At 40.1% G+C, this 25,101-nt stretch overlaps 1 protein-coding gene across 1 annotated transcript in view; it reads left to right on the forward strand.

The window, feature by feature from the left end:
* LOC111219349 (neural-cadherin-like) overlaps positions 1-25,101 on the forward strand; it is a 319,768-nt gene that overhangs the window by 281,788 nt on the left and 12,879 nt on the right. The window contains exons 34-35 of the mRNA XM_022741986.1: positions 1,598-1,778; positions 9,990-10,234. Coding sequence (XP_022597707.1) covers positions 1,598-1,778; positions 9,990-10,234 — 426 coding nt within the window. The remainder of the gene's footprint in view (positions 1-1,597; positions 1,779-9,989; positions 10,235-25,101) is intronic.

Below are 25,101 nucleotides of genomic sequence, written 5' to 3' on the forward strand. Positions count from 1 at the left end.
TGACAATACTGCTACATTGTTAAATGAGGTGGGTAAGATAGAAAGTAAAAAAGATAAGGTAGATGTAAAAGAAAACAGTTTTACAGTATTATTTATTTAGAATGAAAAGTGATGTAGACATTAATTATTCTTTGCTCAGGAAAACAGCTCACACAATGATGCTATCTAGTACAAGCTATCAACTTTAGTCTTTTTCTTTACTCACATAGTCTTCTTGCTGAAACATGTATCCAGCACACCCTTGCAACGACTGGAGTGTCATCAGTGCTCGGCTCACCCTTTTGCTGCCATGCCTGCTGCCACGGCGCTCACCTCCACCTCAGCAACTGCCCGTAGGCTCCGAGTCTACATTCCCCTGGGAAGGAAGGTTATTGATTTGTTGACTAATTGAAACGTTTACTTTAAAAGTAGAAGCAATAGTAATATGATCAAACACAACATTGCCACCAAGAGCTAAAATTAAAACAAAAACAAAGGGCCGCAAGAGACGAATAAATGACAGCAAGGGTAAAAAAAAAAAAAAAATATCAGTTGAAACATTGAGATTAAGAAGAAAAACAACAATGGCTGCCAGAGACAATTAAATGATAAGCAGGACAAAGTCATCAATTAAAATACTCACATTCAATGGTCGTAATGTTTCAGCGATAAAGTCGCTCCTCCACTGCTTGCTTTTCTGAGCTTGCTGCTTCATTGTGGGGAGTTACAAGGTCAGAGTAGACACTCAAAATATCAGTGCTGTACATATTCTTCATTCACATAATAACCGGTTGACTAAACTATGGCAAGTCCAGTAGTTTAAAGCTGAACCAGGGAGTCCATGTATGTGTTGTGATGTTTACAATGGATCGACCTTTGATTTCTCTTTGGAAGACGTTTAGCTAACCCGCGGGTCTGTTTATTCTTCTTTTTGTTGCTCATTTTTAGCAATGTCACCATGTTGACAGAACTGAGTACTCACTTTGGTCGGTTCTAAGTATTGTTATATGAAGGGATTTCCAAATCAGGTAGCATCTCAGAGGATCCAGAGCCAATGGAGTTTGTTCTCAGTGGATGCATTTTTGCTTCTATTTGCCATGTTTCTCTGGTTGAACAACATGTTTTTCTATGTGCAGCCTTGTGCAAGCAGCCTTTCAGATATGTTTCCCTCCCTTTGATAAGTACATCAGGCATGTAACCCAGCAAAGCAGTGACATATGTTAACAGCACAGCTATCAGTGCGCCATGGATATCGTACATGCATGCAATGCAGATCTTTGCCTTCAGTGTACTTCAAAACAGTTTGAATGGCATTTTGAGACGCTGCAATAAACACACCAACAAGAAGATCACTGAACCACTGTTTCCACAAAAAAAGATATTTTGCTAAACCTTGGGTAGCACTGAATGTGACAGAGCAGTGTGGGTCTTAAAAAAACACAGTGGAAACATGCTGTAAGTGTTAGAATTGGAACCAGTAATCTATCAAGGACATGTTGATTTGCTCACTGGCTACATGAGGCTCTGTATAATTAAATTTTGTGTCTGTGCAGGGGAATGTAGATAACAGTGTATTTCTTGTTCCACTGAAATCTGTTTTCCATTTTTCTTCTCGCAGGCTGCATGCGGGACTTACGCCTCAATGGTCGCTATATGCCACTAGACAGCCAGCCGCGAGATGGGGTGTCCCAGGTCAGCATACAAGGCCTCTCCCTTGGGTGCTCGTCTGACTCCTGCAAAAGGAACCAATGTAGCCCCCCATTCACCTGTGTTGACTTGTGGAGAGTGCATGAATGCAGGTACACACACGCAAAAACACATACGCACCAAATGTGACTACACAGTCGATGCACATTCACACTTGGATGTGTTCCACATACACACTCATCATGTTGACACAAAGGCATGAGGACACCTACATTTAAACCAACTTACACTAACTCTGAAGCCATTTTTCAGCTTTTGACCTTAGTATTATTTTTGTTTATAGCCAGACATATGTGTTTTTTAAAATGACCCTGACCTTGACCTGCTGAGGAACATAAGGAAATGATAGAGAAAAAGCAGCCCTTTGCCTTTAATTGTTCTGAAACTGATGAAATGTCTGTGCAAATTTCCTGGCAAACATTTTATGGCTCAAAAAGCATTTGCTCACAGGTTAATAAGAATGTTGGGCTGTCAGCAGGAAAATGCGGCGACCATTTACCATACACTGGACGCAGAGCACAGACGGTCAGGCCCAGGTTATAATGATAGAAACTTTTCACCAAGAAACTTGAGTGGCAACAACACACTCAAGTTGCCAAAAATGTGATGGCAATGTTTGTATTATGTCTTAAATCATTTTTGGCTGGCCTGCAACAGTGGGGGCCAGCCTTATAATCACAATTTATTGATAGTGATATTTCACTGGCTATTCCATCAGTGTATGAGTGTGAGATCTGAATGTGTGAGTTAAAGGGTCAATGTGGCAAGTATATAGCACTTTGAGTGGTCAGTAAGACTACAAAAGCGCTATATTAGTGCAAGTCCATTTACCATTCTACCTTTCTACCATTGGTCAGCCGAATGCCATGTGACTGAGTTGGAGTTTCCCCATTGGCCATTGCTCTTCCAGAGTGAATTGGCGCTAACAGTCTCTATTAGCGTTTACAGCCCGCAGCGTTTCCAACTTAGTGTATTGTCGCTAGATTTAGAGACTTTAGAGACTGGGTATAAACCTGGTATACGGCTGGACTGTGTATGGATGCCAACCGGGGGCTTAGGGCTACACCTCCCGTTGCAGGCAGTTACCCAGTCGCTCTGGTTTTTTTCCGGCTGCTTACGAGCTGCAGGGAAGTGGAGGCGCTCTTCCAATTCACTGAGCCTCACCTCCATTACGGCAAATAATCTACTTTCATTACATATATCATTATTACTAAAGGAGGCAGGGGAATAACTAAACATGAGACATACCGAGCAGAGAGAGAGCAGGAGAGAGGGAGGAAGTGAGACAAGTAACTTTAACAGTAAACGGGAGCTACTGAAATTGAGGCTTTGTACTATCACTATGACCAGTCACACATATCAAACAGAGCGAGTTAGAAAGAAAGAACTGCCTCTAATAAAAGTCCTTTGAATTGAGGTAAATAAAATCCTTGGTCACTTTATGAGGAGATACAGTATTTGAAAACTGTTGTGGATCCCAGATGGAGGCTGTGCTCTGTGTTAGAGATAAAATAAGAAAGATATTCTGTAACTTTATCTCTGAGTGATCATTTTACTACATACAGCTAAAATCACAGCACACAATTTACGTATTTATTTATTGATTTTGTCAGATGACATCATAGTTGTAAACTCAGGATTTGACCATACGTGGTCCAACCGTCTCTTTCATGTCAACTGTATTTATGAACAAATAAATGTTTAGAAGAGTCCCAACTGAATGTTCTGTCATTCGATTCTTGTTCACTGCTGGGTATCATAAAACAGACAGCAGCTCTCCAAAAACATCAAATGATAAAACTGATTTGACAATATATTAGTGGGTTCAGTGTGAGAAGCAGAGGACCATGGTGGGACCATGCGCTCATGACAATGGTCATTAATTAAAGCTTCAACTGGAAATGTCAAAATCTGTCACTGATTTAGCCTGTAAAAGAACAAAAAAAAAACATCTTCATCCTTGCTGTCATAACATTTTTTAACTCCCCTCTGATAAAAAAAACATAAAAATGTCAAGTGAGTGAAAAATGAGTACAGCACAGCCCCGAAAATAAATTTGAAGTGCTTTCTCTCTCTCTCTCTCTTTTCGCTGTCTTTCACTCACTCTCTGCTCCCTCTTGCCAGCACACAGTGCTTTCCTATCATGTCTGGATGAAGCTCTAAGTCACATTACTGCTGACAGACAGCTGATAGATGAAACCAGCAACGTTATGTATTGCATTTCTGAAACCACAGATTTTACACAGGGATCAGTTTACTTGTCATGAGAAGTGACTCTAAGCCTCTGAAAACAGTGGTATAATAATTTTTTGGCTGTGGTGGGATCACTCTGAAGTCTAGGTTTTGGCTTGGCAACAACAAACTTCTGACAGAAGCCTTCAATAAAAAACTGGGGATGTGGAGTTTTTTTTTTTAAAGCTGTGGGCATTTACTAAGGTCTAACTCAATTTTGCTACAGAGTTGCATCATGGGAAGTGTAGGATCCAGCATTTTTAGAGTCGAGTCTAGGGAGTAAAAGTCAGAATATCTCAACCTCTGCTGCATCAGTTTGGATTAATATTTTTTATCCTGTCTTTACAAGTCCCTCAGCTGTATAGAAGTAAATCAGCAGTAAACCACTTGTGTGTACCTTTAAAGATTTTGTGGTGATTACTGATCATGTCAGCAGCTCAGAAGACTCTTACTCTCCCCTTTCCAAGGTTTAAGGACAATCAGTCTAGATAAAAGAGATTTGACTTTCTCAACGTAACGACTTTCTTTCTCATCTTAGTCTACCTTTTTTCCTCTAGATTGTCTGGTTAGCTGTGTTTTTCAGGGTTTTATATGTAAGTGTATATACAAAGCCTAAACGAATTTGTTTTTATAGTGCCTCGCCGCTCGGTTTCTTTATTGAAACCCAGAGGCTGAAATGACAAAAATGTGAGGCGACTTGACTACCAGACAATCTCCAAGTGCCAGACTGGCTGAAGGTTATCACAAATCATGTTTTCATTTTGTCTTCTTTTGAATTTGATATCGTCTCTTTGAAAAACAAATGAGCAAGTAAACTCATTTAACCTCTTAGTCATGGGCAGGGTGTCATGTGAACTCGCATCAGCGCTGTTCCACCGCTCCCGAGCTGACGGAGGAGAAATACTGTGGAGCAGCTTCAAAGTCAGTCAGTGCATCATATGACGTCACACCTTCATTTTGACCGGTTGCTGCATAACTGCACATCTGCAGGTGCAACAGGCTGCCAGATTTTGGCAGAACTGTCCAGATAAACTCAAAAAGCACCAAATAGTTCAAGTGGACATTAGAAACTTGGGTGTATACCAGGGATGCTAATACCGGCCTTACACCAAATGACTTTTCAAGCAATTTCACTGTCACAGACAAATTTCAAATGTGATTGTCAGAGCTGTCTCAAGTCAGTCAATTTTTCATCTTGACGTTCAGATAAAATCAAACATGTTTGGGAGTATCATGAGTTTTTAGACTTGACTCATGCAAATAGTGACGTTCAATGACATGAACACTGTCGACTTCTGCAGCAGCAAAAAGGAAGCAGCAGACTGAGTTGATAGTGAGCATGGACGCGACTTAAGGGAGGAGAAAGAATGTGAGCGGTTAGGTGAAAGGCTGGTATTAAATACATACGGGAGGCAAGGGTAATAGGCGACAAGGAAAATAATTTCAAAATAAAACAGGGAATCATAAGTACAAAGTCCAACACATAGATCATGATAATTATAGTGTTCAAGTAAATTTTTATTCGTACAGCGCCAATTCACAACATACGTTATCTCAAGGTACTTTCCAGGTCTACACCTTCTCTTTATAATAATAATAGTGTTGAGTTACTAACTTCATATAATAGTTATGGTAATAATTATAATAATAATGTAGATTTACAAATAGCAAAAAAGTCTGGAAAAAAACTGTTTTTCTTCCTGTAAATGTCCACCAGGAGCATGATGGGAAATAATCTCAAAGGGATCTAGTCTGGCAAATAGTGACCCTGCAAGATATCCAGTCTAAAACTTATGACACACTGTCTTTAGATGTGAGAGGATGTCAGACTTTAATCTTTTAAAAGTCTTTTCTAAGTCCTCTAGAGTGTGGTAGGCATTAGTTGTTAGAGGCTGTGCTGTGGTGTGTGTTTGCTGCTGCGCGTTATTGGTGAGATGATGAAATACTGAGGGTGTCCAATTTTAAGGCTTATCAAACATAATGAGACAGGCAGCAGGTTATTCTCTTAGACGGGGGATTGTACAACTCTGGCAGGTCGTAACTACAGCAGGAACTTTTCTTCTTTCTTCTCTGCCTCAGTATTTGTGAGGTAAACGAGATTGGCTAATGCAGTGCTTTTTCTGGCTGACATGAAAGTATACCGCAGCAGAAGTTGGATCCAGGATCAACTTTTGACCCTTTTTTTGATATTTTGTGAGTCTAAATGTGGCCTCAGGGGGATTTTCAAAAGTTAAAACCCCATAAGAGCCAGTGTGTTTAGCAGCAGCCACGTCTCCCTTTAAAAGATAAAAAGAATAAGGCAGTGAACCCCCACCTGCTCCGTCACTTAGCTAAACAGCTAAAAATGTAGGAGGTGAAAATAAATTATTTTCCCAGCCCTTTGACCCTGATGGGATTCGCATTTTTGCTTGATCAACATTTCGCATGCACTACTAAAATGACTTTCTGTATGAGGGTTTGTTTGTCAGCGGGAAATGGGAAATGTCGTGCAAAGAAACAGCCTTCTCCTGTGGCACACACTGAATCAAACACGGAGTGCTCTTAGCCACATACACTAATCTCAGCAGTTTTTCTGCCACGGGAAAAACATCAGCCTCCATTCAGTCTCTGCAGCCTCCTAGATTTTAATTTACCCCTCCCATTTTTCTACTCCTCTGATCCACTCACCCACATCATCTAACCACCAACCTATTTTTTTATTTTTTATTTTTTTTTAACAATGGCTCTCACTCTCGCACTCTGCGTCTCCGTTTCTTGGTTTGTATGGCTCTTATCTTGCACACTCCTGCTCAGTTTTTTTAACCCCTGTGCCACTGACACACACACCTACCACTCACTCACATATAAACACACATACATACACACTCACAGTCTCCCCCTCCATCCTCACCCCACTTACTTGTTCACTTTGTCCACTTTACATACTTGACCTGGACCTTGGAAAATGATTTAAGAGCAGTAAGTGTTTGATCATTCTAAGGAGACACAGTCAAAAAGTCTAATAATGACATACATAGTGTGAATAATTCTTCTACCTGAGGCTCAAAAAACACACAAACACTGATTTGTCACAGATTTTTGTTGTAAGTATAATATTAATAATATTAATAATAAATAATAATTATTATCAATTATAATAATAAATGATAGCAACGATTGTCAAGTCATAGTTTAGCAAACCATAACAGGGCACACCAGATCTGTCAAGCTTTTCTTTCTTTCTAAAATTAAATGGATAACACAAGAGAGTGTGCAGAAAATGAAGAAGTCTGAATACTTCCTGAAGCCACTGTATATATCTGATAAAATCTTCTAGTGACAAATCATCAACTAGATTGCTTTGAAGAAAAAAAGAAAAAATCATGTTGAAAATTAGTGTATAAAAGCACAACTTGTGTGACATTTTATTATTACTAGTTATTATTATTGTTGGTGGTGGTACTTGTCTATGAAATTTGGTTAAAATGAAATTTGCAATCAGCCTTTAGAAACTCCCACAACACACAACACCTGTCGCTAATTACTGCCAGTGTGCGTGCGTGCTCACCTTGGTTTCGATAAGACACTCGTCACGGCTCTTATTCCAGTGATGGCTAATGACAGGCAACGATAAGAAGGAGCAGAGAAGAGAAGCATTGTTGACTAGTTCAGTGACAGGTGTCCTGTATTCAACACCTACTCAGACTCCAGCCGGGCATAATAAATACTGATCGCTGAGCTTTTGTTATCGCATTAAAATTCCACCCACAGCTAATTACCTTTTAAAATGTGCTTCAAACTGTTACAGTAGGTGTGTGTTTTTCCTCACATTATCAAGATAGTTGGCATTTACAACTGCACTAAGAACAGTAATTATGAACAGTGATTTTAAAGAATGATCCTGATTCCACTTTGTATTGTCTCTTAAGTGAAACGACATTTAGTCTCAGTTCTAATCACTAGAAGACGGCTCTCATAGGAACGAATGTACTGAAAAGCTGCTGTAAAAGCAATCAGTAAATCCATAAAATCAGTCCTGCTGTAGATAGAGGGAAAGAAATGTTACTATTTTACAGTGTGTTCTCTTCTTCTGGCGCACCACTTTCAGTCCCACCACATTCATCAACCCCATTACCAGCAGCAGCAGAGAGCTGTTTTTTCACACAAAGAAAAACTTGTGATAAACCCACTGTACGCTGCCTGACCAGAACTGACAGCATCACACAAACCTAGCCATTAGCTGTTGAACATAGTGGAGCATTTAGCAGCTAAAGAGCCAGACATTTTTCTCAGGAGTTGGTGGAGGAGTTAAAATTAGAGAAAATGAGACCGGACTTATGTTTGTTGGCAGGTTGGCCAGATACAAAACTCCAACTGAATGCTAATGTGTCTGCTTCATGTGTACCGCAGACAGGCCACTGTTTCCTGACACATTTACCGTAACAGCTTTATATGGCGATAATATGTTGGTGTTGTGATTATAGCTTGTGCCGCTGCTCCAGAGTGGGGACAAAAGGGTAAAATACAGCGCTAATGGACCGTGCCAGTGTTTGATCAAGGTTTAGCCTCTTAACTACAAATAACCTATAGTTTATTTTACATTTCTTGCTGATCTTTTTTTCCTAACTATGCTGTACAGTAGATATATATTACTATATAGTAATATATGTATAGATACGATATATTTTCTGAATCTTGCATTGTCTATCTCAGCCTTTATCAAAGAGTGGTCCAAAAGCGTCACCTCGTTTTATATTTATTGTTTCTCCGTGAGTGGCCACAAAGCCTAGCAGCGAGTAATTTACATGTGTTGTTTTCGACATCAAGTCCGCTCGGTTGAGTCAACACTGTTCTGCACAGTGTTGTTGGACTTCAGTGTAACCTACTGTTTTGCTTCGCTGCCTGCTCACAAGCTACGGCGGTTTACAGTTTATGTTTTGTGATTAATGCCAAAAATGATCAGCGTGACATTTGAGAGGAAATGTGGATGAAGCCAACGGTTAATCTGCATAAACAATGAACAATCAAATATGGACATGGGACCAGACTGTGGACATGTGGTTTAAGAGCAGGTCAATTAAAAGAAAATGGAATGAAAGCTCAGACATAATAATTAAAACAAAAGCCCCAGCTACTCAGGTGACACCAAAGGTGAGGGGAAGATTATGGTCGCAAATTAAAAATGCCTAAGATGGACTAACATGAGACAAGGCATACAGACGGGAAGTTAGCTGCTCAGCCACCCGTCCCAACATCCCAAACCTTTGAAATATGAACGCACAATTAGCAAGATAGTTTTTGCAGGAGATGCAGTAAGTTAACCTTTGCGTCTCTTGTCTGGATTAGTTCTATGGTGAAAGATGAACAATTATGAGATAAATTACTGTGCCATTTTCAATTTAATGTTGCTATTTCATAGTTAAGTTGAGTCAATATTTATAAGCATGAACAAATCTCCGGAGACCAGAGGCAAGACTCATCTCTGATGTCATCGAAATGTACAGCCTGGAGCTGCTCTATACACACTGAATGGAATACTGAATTAATGGGCTCATAAAATGTTTGTTTGAGCTGTTACACCCAAATGAGCTTTTAATTATAGTGGTGCTTTCTGAAGTGAGGCAGAAAATGTGCCCCTGTCTGCATAAAATCATCCTAGTTACTGCCACTACCACAGTCAGCGTTTTCATCCCCTCCGATTCATTCTCTACTGAGGTGTACATCTGCGTGAGACCATTGATTAAAGGACAGTAATTGATGTTTTTCGCTGTGGGAAATGGTTATAAACATTGTTAAATCACACATTCCTTTATCCTGTATGTCCGTGCTCATCCTCACTGTATCTCCTAATGCTGCAGCTGTCCAATATGATTTGCTTTATCCCCCTTGTTCCTCTATTTTCATGTACATGCTATTGTTCTCTTTGATGCATCTGTAACTGCTTCTGTAATGACAAAGTCCCTCAGAGGGATTATTACACATTGATCTAATCAAATCTGGTGCCATGTGCATCCAAGTGATCTTAATCTACATGTAATTTATGACTCTCTTGTTCGTCTCCCTGTTTGTCCCTGTCCAACCCTTCTTTGCAGATGTCCTCCTGGCCACATGATCCGTGTGAACGGCTCCAGAAAGTCCTGTGTCTACACTCTCTGCGCCACACGGCCCTGTCACCGGGGAACCTGCGTGGCACAGTCACCCTCCAAATTCACCTGCCACTGCCCGGAGGGCTACAGAGGGCGCCACTGCGAGACGCCACTGGCCATCTACAGGGAGGATGTGGGCCTGAGCTTCAGCTCCCTCTTCGCAATCTGTATCTGCTTCATGGCCTTACTGGGTAAATTATTACATCTACTTCGTGTGTGTGTGTGTGTGTGTGTGTTGAATTTGTGATAGCATCTTGAAAAAAGATGCTAAAGAAGCACAGTGTAAAAGAGGAACTGACACACACTGAACAACACTTTAAATGCAAATTTCAGTATTTGTCAACATGCAGTCTGTTCTCCGTATTTTATCCATTACAACCATTTCCATGAAAACACATGGCAATTTGGGAAATGCAATCTCTGGCAAAAACAACACATCGGGGCAATTAGCCTCTTACACGTGTGATCAAATGTTTTTACTGTCTTTTTTTTTTTTTTACTTATGTACTGTGCAGCTGTGCGCATCAACATACATATACATATTGTACATCAGGGCCAGGATGAAAAAAATAAATACTCCGATTCAATTTGAACTTCATTTGAAAAATCCGATATTGATTCATAAAATCCTGAGATTGATCTTTCAATTTATAATTTTTTCAACCCAATTCCCATCATAGCGACGTGTCAAAACCACCTTACCACACCACATACCACAGGCCCCACTAAATCACTTCAAAATGAATGAAATGGTCATGGCGCCGGTAAAGTGGCAGCTAGTTACTGCAGCTTTGCTATGCTGCAGTAACAAGTGAATTTCTTTAGGTTTATCTTATCTAAAAAGCATCTTGGAGATTACTGAGAGAAAGACATGAAACTAGTAAAAAAAATATTGTATCCCAATTCACACATTACATACTAAACGTGTTCTTGGATAAACTATTTTTAAAAAACAAAAACACAGAAATACAGACAAACACAAACACACAAAAATAGAACTGAAAAACTCATTACAAACATTTGTTGAAACGATTCCTGTTATAATGGAATGCATATCATAGTGAATTTACTACTGTAGGTTAGATCAGCCAGCAAGCAGGTGGCTTTACTATGTAGTTACCAAAGTTGACAAATGGCCAAGTTATTTCTATTCAATAACTGATAACCACAAAAGAATAAAAAATGAGTCCGATACAGACCTGAAATCTAGACCTGAAAATCTTAGAGCTCTGTATATCTTGCTCTTTCTGTCTCTCGCTCTTTCTCTCACACACACACACACACACACACACACACATGCAGTGTGAGGATAATGTGCCAGAATAGATGTTTCTTTAATAATTAGTGCGTTATTTGATCCCTAGAGGCGTGTTGTACTTATTAGTGAGTTAGACCCCCGGGACAATGTTAGCACACTCAGAGTACCATCGTACACCAGTTTGATTTAGATGTAATAATTACTGTATGTGGCTCCTATTAGCTTAGGCATCTCCACTTTACCAACATCTTTCAGTACAGCCATATCACTTTGTTTTTCCACACATTTGCGACACGTAAACAATGAGCTAAGGTTTAACATGGGCTTCAGTTGGTGTTTTTATGCCTTTTCAAGAGTTTTTTTTTAATTGTCAGAACCATTCACACTGTCCACAGTCCAGGCGTAGAACATTTTTGCACTGACATGTAAGTTGGACAATTAGCAGTAATCAGTTTGAGTTCTCTGAGCTCTGATAATGTAAAAACATATGTTAAGAGATTTTTGAAAATTGATTAAAAATCAAAAAACGGACATGTCTCATTCCAAAAGTATTCAGATCCTTGAATCTGTACTTTTTAGAAGCCCCTTTGGCAGCAGTTACAGCTGCAAGTCTTCTTGGGTAAGTCTCTGAAAGCTTTGCACACCTGGATTTGAGCGGTCTATCCCATTGTTTGTGGCAGATCCTCTCAAGCTCCATCTGACTGGATGGGAAGCATCTCTGAACTGCCATCGTCACGTCTCTCCACAGATTCTCTATGGGGTTTAAGTCTGGCCTTTGGCTGGGACACTCAAGCACAGTCAGAGACTTTGTCCCGAAGCCACTCCAGTGTTGCTGAAAGGTGTCGCCCAAGTCTCAGGCTGGATGAATTGGATCTTGCAAAGGTTTCCCTTAAGCATCTCTCTGTATATGGCAGCATTCATCATCGCCTCAGTTCTGACCAGTCTCCTTGTCCCTGCTGCTCCCCCATAGCATAATTCTGCCACAATGTCTCATCACTGGGATGGTATTGTAATTGTAATTAGTGATGCCTGGTGTTCTCAAGACATAGTCTTTGGAGTTCAGCCTAAAAGGTTCAGTTTTTATCTGAACAGACCAGAGAAGCTTTTTCCTCATGCTTGCAGAGTCCTTTAAAAGCTGTTTGGCAAATTCCTGTCATATGCTTTTTACTCAAAAGTGGCCTCAGTCTGGCCACTCCACCATAAATGCCTGATTGATGGAGAGCTGCTGACATGATTGTCCCTCTGGCAGGTTCTCCATCTCTGCTTTATTTTAGAGCTCTGCAGAGAGTTCCTTGGACTTCATGGCTTGTGTCTTGTGTGAATTGTGAGACCTTATATTCAAAGGTCTGCGCCTTTCGAAACATATGTCCAGTCAACTCAGTTTGACTCCAATCAAGTTCTTGACACATCGCAATGATACCTGCACCTGATCACAATTTGTGTGACAGCAAAGGTGTCTGGATACTTTTGCAAAGAAATGTTTATTTTGCTCTTATGTTATCGAGTGTACATTGATGGGCAAAAAATGGCAGTTTTATTCATTTACAATTAAATCTACAACACAATAAATTAAGCAAAAAGTGGAGGCGTCTAAATATTTTCTGAAGCCAATGTAAAACAACAGCTTTGCCAGTGCTGATTGTTTTTTGGAAGACTGCAAGAGCCTTCTTAAATCAGACTATTAACTTTCATTTGTATGTTCCTTTAATGATGAATTTTTATAAATAGCTTAAAGCCAGTAATGGACTGACCATATTAAGAACTATAGTCAAACTTCCTTCCTTCACCAAAAGGTCAGAAAGTCTCATGAGGAGTCGTAGGTCAGGACTATAGCTACTAACTTCTACAGCAGTACTGTACTGCACTTCCTCTGGCCTGTGGGTGGATGGACTCCAACACACAGGTGTCTGGTTGTCTATTAAAATCTACATTTTTCTGTCTGTCTGCCTGTCTGCTTTTGCCTGTTGAATATTCATCCGCCTGTACCTTTAGCTGTGTTCTTATTCCTAAAGGATCCTCTGCTGAGAAAGTGCCTCGGGCGCAGCCGTACACAGAGAATGGGTTGTCAGTACAGTGACTTGTTCCCCTTGTTTAATTGAGGACAATACAACTGAACAGTAAAGAACAGTATGAGACAGAGCACAGTACAAGAGAAGAAAACAGATCAGAGATGTATAAATAAAACAGGACACAGCAAAATACCAGAAGAAAACAAGTGGAGGCTGAAAAGATTACAAAGTGGAGGCAAAACAGCGAAAAGGAAAGCAGGAGATTCGTACTTAGAAGGAGGGTGTCAATGTCACACTGTGTCTACTTGTCTCATTAGTGATTCAGAGGGCACCTCCTCGCCACCCTGAGACCAGACAGAGTTCAAATGATCATTTCTCCTTCTCTTCTCCTCGCTTCTATTCCACAATATCTCCGTTTGAATTCGTCATAGGGCTCATATTAAATGCACCATCCGGCCTTGATCCTGCTGAGGCTCAGTTCTGTTTTAAGTGTTAATTACTTGATTTGTAGGCGTATAAGGTGCTGTTTACCCAAACCTGCAGAAATTGAGATCAATGCTCCAGGGGCTTTGGTAGTAATTTCAATCGGCAGAGCATTCCTCGCTCGATCGGTCAAGCGTTCCTCACTCTGAAATTTAAGTAGAAGCAAAGAAAGATTTTTTTTTTAAGGCCTTCATCCAATATTGCCTGTACGGACTCCAAATGTTTGAATAGCAAGAACAAAAGGTGGACAGTAACTCTCTGGATGTAATGTGGAAGAAAAATGGGCTATTTTTTTGAGAAAGATCAAACAATTCATATTAGTTCATTCACTTTGATACTATTCTCCAGTCTAGTATGGTCAACTGGCGGTGGGCGATCGGGTCATAAAGATCATATAGACAATTTTTTTTTGGGTAGAATTGCAAGCCATGATCTGAATCATGATCTGAATCTTATGCTTTGATTTTATTGTGAAAGTCCTGACTGGAAGTTGTAATTTGTGTCTTTCTTAGTTCATACGGAGAATTTGTTTGGATTTTAATTAGAAAGTTCGGTCACTGCCCCAGCTCGTCCTGCCTTGTGGTTCCCAGTCTGCAGGCGGTCTCTCTTCCCGTGGCCAGACTGTAACTACATTGTCTTGGACTGCAGCTGGAGAACTTGTAGATGTGGCGCTATACAAAGCTCACTGAGGCTGCAGAGCAGAACAAGGACAGCCGTCACCAGCTGCAGTTAGCGTTCTATCTGTTTAACAGTTAACAATGGGCCGGTTAGCAGCGATTCAACTTTTAAAATGAAATATCTAAATATAGTACCTTTTAATGACACGATCTGTACAGTTCATTTGAAAAGTAGATCATATGCCAAAGTAAGATCGTCCACAATATAAGATCATCAGAAAAGTGAGGATCTACAGTAGAGTCTTATGCAACAAATTTGGCAATTATCATATAGCCATGTGACTCACGAGTCTAACCATTAACGGCTTTCAGACTGAAGAATCTTAACAAGTCTGCAGATCCCCTTTCTTTTCCTGTTGTTCCTCGTCTGGTTAAAAATTTTCAATACCTTGGTTTATGATCAAATACCCGCAACAAAAATGACATTTGCATCATCCACAGCTGTACTAGCTGAATGCCAGCATGGTAACATGGTCAGCCAAGATGGTGAACATGGTAAACATAACATGCTAAATGTCAGTATGTTAACACTGTGATTGTGAGCATTCTGATCTTAGCATTTAGCTCAAAGCAAAGCCAAAGTACAGCCTCAACAGTCCCGTTAGCATGACGACTGTAGACTCTTTGTCTTGTTAATTAATATAAAGGAGGACAATGATTCAATAAGATCTTCTAGATATAAATGTAATATATAAACAACTTCCGGAGTAACTGAACATTCAGGACTGATGTTAACTCTTAGCTAACAGATTGTCTGCTTTTAGTCATTTTTGTAGATTTTCCCAATATTATTTAGTGATCTTAATTGACCACATTTAACAGCAGATCATATTAGATGCAGTGACTTTGTCGTGTCTTATTAATGTAGTTGAGGTGAAGCACCTGTTCCAAACAGAAGGCTTGGAGTTGTTTCTGTTACACGTCAGAGCTAACCCACTGACAGTCCCGATGGCACTCCTCTGGGGTTGTGAGCTCAGAAGTTTCAAGTTGAGAAATATCAGCACGGCTTCACACCATGTCACAGTCCAATCCGCTATCTCATGACAATATAAATGATTAATGACACAGCCTTCTGAATTCATCATGTAGTCTGAATATTGGCTCGGCACTCAACGATGTGAATTAATTTATTCTGTTTGCTTATTATGGTGTCTACGTTTGCTGCTGTGTGTAAATACCATCCTCGCTTCACTTGCACTTCCTCACCTTCTTCTTGTGTTTTCAAATCACTCGGTCGACACTGTTGCTCCGTATTTTTATTTAAATTTATTACTGTTTGAGATTGAAACACTTGTCTCTATTCCTGGAACAGCCAGTTTCTAATCTATTCCTGCTTCTTACTCTTTACAGAAAACACAATACAGGCTTGCATCTGTATTACAGCATCATATAGAACACCTTCTGTTTCATTGGTTTCATTTGTTAGGCAACATTTAATTCACTGTGCAATGATCTGTCGATTGATCCGTGAGGATAATTTGAGCCAAAATTAAAATCTTTAACAACCTATAGTCAGTTTGTAATTACATGTTCCGAAAGTATATTTTATCAAAATGATGGATGGAGATCATGAAATAGTATTTTGAAAATTGGAAATGAAATGAATGTGACTCACTCTGCACTGGCTCTCTGTTGCTGCTTGCATTCATGTGAAGTTCAAGTCACTAATGGTTGCCTACGTAAGAGCTTGTGGCACAGCACCAACCTTCCAGAGTTCCCTTATTCAGGTGTATGAGCCTTCTTGTTTTCCACAATCTGCATCTGAATACTGACTATTTAACGGCAAGGCAGGGCGTCTCAATCCAAGCTCTTCTCCTGTAAGGTCCCTCGCTTGTGGTTATCAAAAATTGCCTGAAAACCTCCTCTGAGAGTAAATACTCACCCAACATGTCCTTTCTCTCTCTCTTTCTCTCTCTCGCTCTCTCTCACTCTCTCTCTCTCCTTCTCTCACTCTCTCAGTGGCACTTTATACAAAGGAAAAAAAGTATTAATGAAAGAGTGTCAATTGCTAGGCACTTATTTGTTATTTCATGCACCTGCAAGCCTCGTGGCACAATTCAGGGAGACTGTGAGGCTGAGTATTGAGGCACTTTTTCTTAAAGACTTGTCCTTGGTATACTTGGATTGTGTCTCATTTGTAAATTGCTTTGCGCCAAATGAATAAATGTAAATGTAAATGTGAAAACTTCACATGGAAACTCTGTCTTCCATTGCTGTTTTTACCGTTCATCTAGCAGAATGATTTGCTGTTTTCTGTTAAGCTCTTCTTTCTTTGTATCTGTAAATAGACGTGTTCTTGCAGTCTGTCATGCAAATCAGAAAATAGAAAACCATCAAAACGTCTCAACTAACTAACTTTAACGAGAAACAACTCTACACTTGCTGTATGTCAAATATATTTTTAAGTAATTTTTCAATTTTCATTCATTTTTATGATTTCGATGTAGAGAGATGAGGATGCACCGAAGCTGAGGGCAGATTTAGTCCAGAAACAGACCAGTGAAACACACATGGTTCTGTTCATACTTCATTGGGTGTCACTTATTCATTTCAGTATGATAAGACAGACGGTTTTTAAATAATTTTTTGTTTGGTGAAACAAAGACAAAGAAAGTGATACAACATAACATAATGACATGCATTGCTACAGTGGGGCAAAACAACTGACAGCTTTTTGTTATTGCTATACATTTATATTTTGACCTATTGAGAGAGAGAGAAATAGAAAAAAGAAGAAAACAAAAAAACACTCACACATACACACGTATATATATATATATATACACACATTTGTGTATGTGTATATATATGTGTGTATTTATATACACACATTTGTGTGTGTGTATATATGTGTATATATATATATATATATATATATATATATATATATACACATTTGTGTGTGTGTATATATATATATATAACCATCCATCAGTGGGAGAAGTGTGCAGTACTCGGGGGTGGGGGGTGGGCAGGGTGGAAGGTGTTTGCTTTGTTAGTTTTCTTTGTTATGATCAAGTGATAGATGAAACTTGAAACTTGTTTGAGATATATGTATGTACATGTAGTTCGGTCAAAGAATCTTTTTGTCACACTTTTTGTCATGTTGCAAGCAGGAAGAGAAGAAAACAACTGGTGTGTATGAGAGACATCTCTCTGCTGCACATGACTGGGATACAAAACCATGGAGACAAAACATGAACAAACATGGAACGATAGAAAATAAAAGGCACAGTGAGCATTTTCATGTGAATCATCATTTCATGCAGACGTCATGGACGCTGGAGTTTTATGCAAGCACTGGAAACATGCCATTAAAGGCTCTGGTACATTCAGCAATTAATCACCATAGCAATCTCACCCCAAATGGATGGTGGAAAATCCTTGAAACAGGCAGCAGACATGGTCTCCATTCATTTAGAAAGGCCTTGACTATAAAGTTCTACCTTTCCACAAGGGGAGATGACTAGAGGTCAGTGGAAGTGAACTGTATTTTCAGTTACTGATATTAAAACAGTGGAAAATGCATCTGAGAACCATTTATGAAATGGTCAGCTGTAAAAGAACTTCTGGTTTAATCCGCAGTATGCTGGTTCTATGAGGAGCTAAGCAGTCACACAGATTTAAAGTGCAGAGATTAAAGAAGGATATCAGGGATATCAGGGACACAGATGTTGGTCAATGAGGCACATACTGAATATATCCAAAAAAATCTCCTCTGCCAGATGAGCTAAGCAGTCAGTTCAGTGATTGCTGCATTGATTTTATCACACCGAAGTCCTTCAAGGTGAAAATTTTTTCCCAAGTTATATTTGTGTGGTGTTGAAAGTTTGGAGGAAGATTAAACAAACAGGGTGGCAGTTAGTATGGATGTAACACATGAGAGAGATCCAAACTAACTTTTGTTTACGTAAAATAGGACTTAATCTGGCAACTGTGGACTGCCACAGAGTTCAAAAATATTGAGATGACTTTGAGGTGGATGAGAAACATCCCTTTTTCCTCTTTCCTACCTTTGACTTGGGTTGGTTGTGATAGCTGCTTCCAGTTTGGGTTTGGAAGAAACTAAATGAGCTAATTTCTTATTGAGTACCGTTTTTCATCTTTTTTTTTCTTGGAGAGCAGAGTAGAAAGTATTCAGGTAGCAGGTTTCTCACTTTTATTTCTTCCTAAACATAGAAATAGAAATTCATCCAACTGTAGCAGGTTATACTCATTGTATTTTATTAACATTATTTCTGTCAGCACCCTAACCCTTGCCTAAAGTGAAACCTGCGTACTGAATTAATGTGCTCCATATCTATCTATCTATCTATCTATCTATCTATCTATCTATCTATCTATCTATCTATCTATCTATCTATCTATCTATCTATCTATCTATCTATCTATCCATCTATCATAAAGATAGAAGACAGTGCGATGCATAGTGCAGACTGATTTGTATCTGTAACTATATCTGTGCCTCTAATTTACAGCTTGTACCTTGTGAATCTCCACCTATTTGTGTGGATATTTTTGGAAACTGCTCTACCGTACTGTTCACAACGTATGTTGTGCTCCTCTTGTTTCTGCCTTACACAAGTACATCGTCTACTGTGGCTACTACACAAAGTGCTTTTCATTAGTCTCATCAATTCTCCTTTGGAATATGTCCTGGGCTGATCTTATCCTGAGGGGATGGCAGGGGAAGCAGCATCTGCCAAAGATTCTGTTAAAGATGGTGAGCAGGGATGACTTGTGTCAGCTTGACGGCCCGGTGGCCCAGACATGCATCCGTGACGCTGAAATAGTATGCTCCAGCCACCGTGGGAAGTGTGCAAGGTGGCCTTTTTTATTGCTTTGCTGAGATACCGCAGGTCAAGGACACCTGTAGCCTTCCTTTGTGGGGCCTTTCAGTAACTATGAGTGCATTCACCTATACAGAGAGCTCTTTGATGATGATGATGCCATCTCTCTCCATGGCATCAGGTTCCTGGTTCAGGCGGTCTTGCAGCATTAATCTCACCGCTGTTTTCACAATGTCGAGCACAAATGTCTTCGTAATGTCTTTGAGTTAGCATGTGCCTGTAATGTCGGGTTTCTCTCAACCATGACCCTGGAAGTGAACATGTGGGTGATCTCAGTGCAACATACAGGGATGACATTAGCTGTAGCTCCAGTAGCTAGATTAAATATGATTGTGTGGGACTGTGAGCCTAACTCAACATCTCCAAATGCCTGTTAATTTGTTTCCCCTATGAACAGTTCCTCTGTTTCACATGAGCTCTCTGGCTCTATCGTATACACTGAATGTGGCTCTCGTGGCTGTTCTGAGGGGCCTTGCTTTGGAAAAGTAATTCAGTTTATTACATTTTAAACATCTTTGTACTTTAGCAGATATCTTTGTCAGTATGCTGCTGTGCACATCGCCCACAGAGCTTGGACTTGTTTGTGAAATGAACCTTGGACCCACCATTGTCTCTAACTGGCCCCATGCGGTTTCATGTGAACAAGCAATGTCTGTAGCATTCTGAATTGTCAAGCCAGAGTCCTGTCTTAATAGTTTTTTTCTCACCTCAGATGGCTGCACTGTAGAAACTCCTGCTCTATCACAAAATTCAAAAAATTTCCCTTTTTCATTAAACTTTTTTTTGCAAAGATGGTATTCGTTTTTGGCATGAGATGCTGTTCAAATCTGTCATAATATGTCTGCAGCTTCTTCACCTCTTCAGCTTTCAGGACCCAGAGGCTTTATATGTCTCTGCCTCTTTCACCTAAAAGGGGGGAATACCATTCCATGCACAGTGATGCAATGAACCCATTAGGGTTGGGTGATCTGGCAAAAATATGACAATCTTTCTGGGTAGAAGCACAATAATCTGAATCATGATCTGCACCCTGTTTCTTTTGTTTGTTTGTTTGTTTGTTTTGTTTTTTTTGGTGAGGCAAGACAAAGACAAGATGATACAACATATAACTGTAGCATTGACGCTATAATTTAGAATTTGCTCTCGTTGAAATGGGGCACCAGTCCTCTGGGAGAACAACAATGAGTTACTTCATTGATAAATTTATCAATCTCATATCGGAAGCCATGACTTCTCGATTCAATAGATCTCCAGTCTCTACGTCAAAAGAATACAACAGGACAACAACTGGGTGTAAATAAAAGAGTTTATTACCTAAACTACTATCTACAGAATAAATGCAAGGTGTAATAATCATAAAGATGAAAATAATAATGAAATGAGCAGTGTGATGAGTTGGCAATGGTGGGAGAGAATATGTTATGGCTATACACTATGGCTATACAGCTCATGATGCTACATCTACGAATTAGGTTTGATCATTAAATATTACTATATTTCGACATCAACCCAGTCATGAGCAGAGAGTTAAGACCGGCCCACTGTGTGTTGCGCTGTAGCTGCAGACCCTCGGCTGGAACCCAGGTGGCTGTGGTTGCCTTGGTAACCCTGGAGACGCGGGATCTAGGTGGATTCTCCTGGAGGCCGTGTCCCGTTATCACGATGACGGATTCTGCCGGTGTCTCAGCGGTTCAGCTCTGGTGGAGTTTGCCAGGAGACTTTCTGTCTCCGGCACTCTTGATTTCTGCTCGGCTTCTCTGCAGGCGGTCGTGCAGAGGTGTCTCTTGTGGGTTGATGCGAACTAAACTCTAATGCTCTTCAGTTTGGCTGGATAACTTCAGAGGAGACTGGCGTTGACCAGATGACTTTAAACTGTCAAAAATCTTCAAAAAGGAAAACTTGATAGTAATTAAAAGTTACAAAATTACTCTGAGGCACGTCTGTTGTTTTGGTTCAGTTGGTCTTGACTTGGCTTATAAAGATAAAAGATTGCACATGTAGACAAAAATGATGTTACTTGGAGCCTGTGGCAAAGAAAGGATAAATGAGGCGGACAAACGATAAAGTGAAAAAATGGCTAAGAGTCATGAGTTTATGGCTAGCAGCTTAGAGCTAAGAGCCGGGCTACAGACCTACAGAGTTGTTGAGCTAGGCTTTGAGCAAAGTGTGAATTGATCACATCTGTTTTATCCCCTGGGGGCTGGCGCATGTTTCAGGGGCGTCACTCATCTTCTCCTGTGTTTCCACTTGGAGAAGAGAGTAATTTTCCACTGAACTTTTGAATAATTTAATTCTATAGTTTACCTATATACTTGCACATCCGTCTTTCACCATGACCACAAAACATTAAATAAAATAACATATAAACCTAATGGCACTAATAATGACAGACAGGAGTAATACAAGTGTGGATTTCATATTACATCCTTCAGACCTGAAATTAATCATAATACAAGTGGTTAATTGATCAAACAACAATATAAACATTTTCTAAAGCTAATAGTCTATACATGTGGATTACACAGCAGTTCTTGGACTGTAATAATAATAATATGGACTTGCTGGATGTCATGTAGTGTGTGTTACCTCGTGTGAAGGATGCTGACAGTACGGTCACAGGAAGGACATTGTCTTTAAATCTACATGTTACATTTCAAACATTCTATGGGACAGAAGTTTGGGATTAAACTATTGCATAGGAACATCTCATGAGTTACAGAACAGCTAGATATTTAATTTTACATTCTTCCTCAGATCTGTGTCTGTGAAGAGAGTTCTGCTGGTCACTACCCAGGACTGGGATGTGGGTTGTAGTTTATGACTCTTATCTAGAGAGGGACAGAGGAAGGGAGGTTGGTGTGTGTGTTCATGCATGGCACAGACAGGCCAGGATTCACACCTTAGTGTTAATCAGTCCTTTTGTTGTTACTTGTCCTATATAAGAAACAATCAAATATCATTAGACAAAGTCTTAATGTTACAAACTGGAGATTTTGCCTATATTCTCCAGTTGCCTGGTGTCCATTGGTTGATCCTCTGGAGCTGACCCTTTGACCTTTGGTCTGGTTCTGTGTCGTTCGGACATGCTAAAAGCATGGTCTGTTTGTGAGAGAAGGGTCCTTTGTCTATGTTTCCTATCAATTTGATAGTTTGATGGTGGGAAGAGTCACAAAGTGTCAATTGTGGGTCCGTAACTCTGCATGTCCTTATAATGAACTTCCTTAATGGCTCGTGACTGATGCCAGGCCAGGTATGTACGCTACATAACATAACATAACATAACATAACATAACATAACATAACATAACATAGCATAGCATAGCATAGCATAGCATAGCATAGCATGATGGCATACACTACTACTGTGACAAAGCAACTGACAGCTTTGTTATTGTTGTAATATTTTGACTTATTCAGAATAATTGGGAAGGAGAGAAAAAAACATATTTTCTTCTTTTTTTCAGCATCCTGTTCCTGCTCTGATTTTATTGTGAAAGTCCTGACAGGAAGTTGTGATTCGTATCTTTCCTCAGCTTCTTTCAGATGTTTGTTTGCTCGCCGCTATTCCTCTCCCACAATGCTGTCTTCTGTTGTCACAACCAGTCTCACTTTTTGCTTGGTTCATATGGAGTACAAGTATTTATTTATGAGGTGCTACATGTGGGTGTTTTGACTTGAAAGCTCAGTCGCTGCCCCTGCTTGTTCATCTTTGTGTTTCCCTTCCAGCAGACAGGTCTCTCGGAGGGACTGTAACTGCATCGTTGCAGAACAAGGACTGCCATCGCCAGCTGCAGTTAGCAGGCCAGCTGTTTAACAGTTGACAATGGGCTGGTTAGCAGCGATTGAACTTTCAAAATTTAATACCTAAAAATGGCACCTTTTAATGACACGATCAGTTCGATCTGAAAAACACATCATATGCCAAAGTGAGATCGTCCACGATATAAGATCGTGCGACCTCCTAGAATCCGTTGTTCATTTATATTTTCTCGCAGCAGGTTTAGCAGTCTTCTGCCATGTAATATTCTGGACTCGCATCGTTCCACAAAACACACTACTCCCCTGTGTATCACCAGTTAACTGACAACATTTGTGCACCATAGCAACAGTGGTAGTTTGCCTGATCAAGTGCAAACAGACAGTTTTACAATAGTTGTTGAGGTTGCACCCATTTTAATTCACAATCTTTTTTTTCGTGAAAGATCTGGCTAAAACTGTGGCCTCAAGACAAAGACAAAAAAATTGAAACAATCAGCTTACAATGCCCAAAAGCAAAACACAGTCAATTTCACTTAAATGATAAGAGGAAAGTCAATCTTCTGCTCCAAACAGCAGTGGTCTGTCAGCACCGCAGCAAGCTTAGGGGCCAAACCCATTTTAATCTTGACTAAACATAGAGTAGACAGCCCCTTATTGAGTCTTCCAGCATATCCTACTTCATATTCTGCAGAGTACCCAAATCTCTCCAGCTGAAAGTACATTAATACCTACTTAAGTCATGTGGAGCTGGATGTACTGCTGAGGACGATGCGAGCACATTATGATCCACCAAAGCAATGTAAGTCAAAGACAATTAGTCTGATAGGGAAGTCTGCTTACCCGCTGCCGAGGGAAAGTGAGGTAGTTCGTGTGCGCATTCACACTTATAACAGTCTGAGGCTTTTAGGAGGATTCATGATCTGACCCTCTGCTTTATTGCCTCCTCATTCAGTGTCGGTCAGCTTCATATAAACAAATGTTGGAGCTGACATGCATTTGAAAACGCAAGAAAAAGAGAGATGAGACTGATGCTGATTTTCTGAACAATTCAACACCAGACATGGATATAAATATTGAAATACTAAAAAAATAATAATAATGATCTTCAAACAGCTGATTTGATTTGCTGTGTGACGGCTCCTGAGTCACCCACTGAGTACAAGTTAGTCATTCCAGATGCCTACCAAAGGGCAACAATGTAAGTTTTACAGGATTACACTCTCTGCTTCCATTTCTTTCAACAAATGTCAAGAATGGCAGCCAAACTACAAATCATTTCAGAGCAGACACTTGGAGAGATTATCTCACCTTCTCTAGCTTGAGATATTGCATAACCTCTGTGGTCCGATGAGAATACACAGGGGGGAGAGGGTCTTTCCATCTCAACAATATGAGCTGCCCGGCCAACAAAGTGCAGAAGACCAGCATGATGCACTTGTTATTGTTTAGATGCACACCCTGTGGTGTAACACCGAAAACAGCAATAAGAGGGGATGGATCTCCAAGTTTATTTCTTAAGTTATTTCATTTTTGCAACGGCCTGTGGTCAGGGGTTTGATAATCAATCTGGGTTATGAATACGTAGGGTATCCATCTACGTACATTAGATGAAGAACTTATTTCTACGCAGTCAATCACAAACCAGTAATTTGTGATGTCACTTGTGTCCATTCAGATGCTTGTGTGGTCCTTACTCTTCAACACCACTGCTAACAACACATCGCCTGTCCATGACTTGTAAGCTCCAGTTTGTTTCGTTTGTCTTGTATTCCCCTGGCAGGGCTCAGCCTGCCAGCTGCTGTCAATCAAACACAGATACTGACACACTACAATGTTGCTGCAGTAGAGGAAGCTGCAGTTCCAGGGCCATAGTTTTTTTGCGACAGCACCACAACAAACAGAACAAATTGGGTGTCCAGTACAGATCAGGCAATGACACCAACCCAAATATACTTTCTGCATAATGACTTAGTCAGTGGTTGTGTCACGGAAAACTAGGGTCCAACAGCTACAAGGGTCCAA

Source organism: Seriola dumerili, unplaced genomic scaffold (genome assembly GCF_002260705.1).
Source record: "Seriola dumerili isolate Sdu_G_001 unplaced genomic scaffold, Sdu_1.0 BDQW01000003.1, whole genome shotgun sequence".
NCBI lineage: Eukaryota > Metazoa > Chordata > Actinopteri > Carangiformes > Carangidae > Seriola > Seriola dumerili.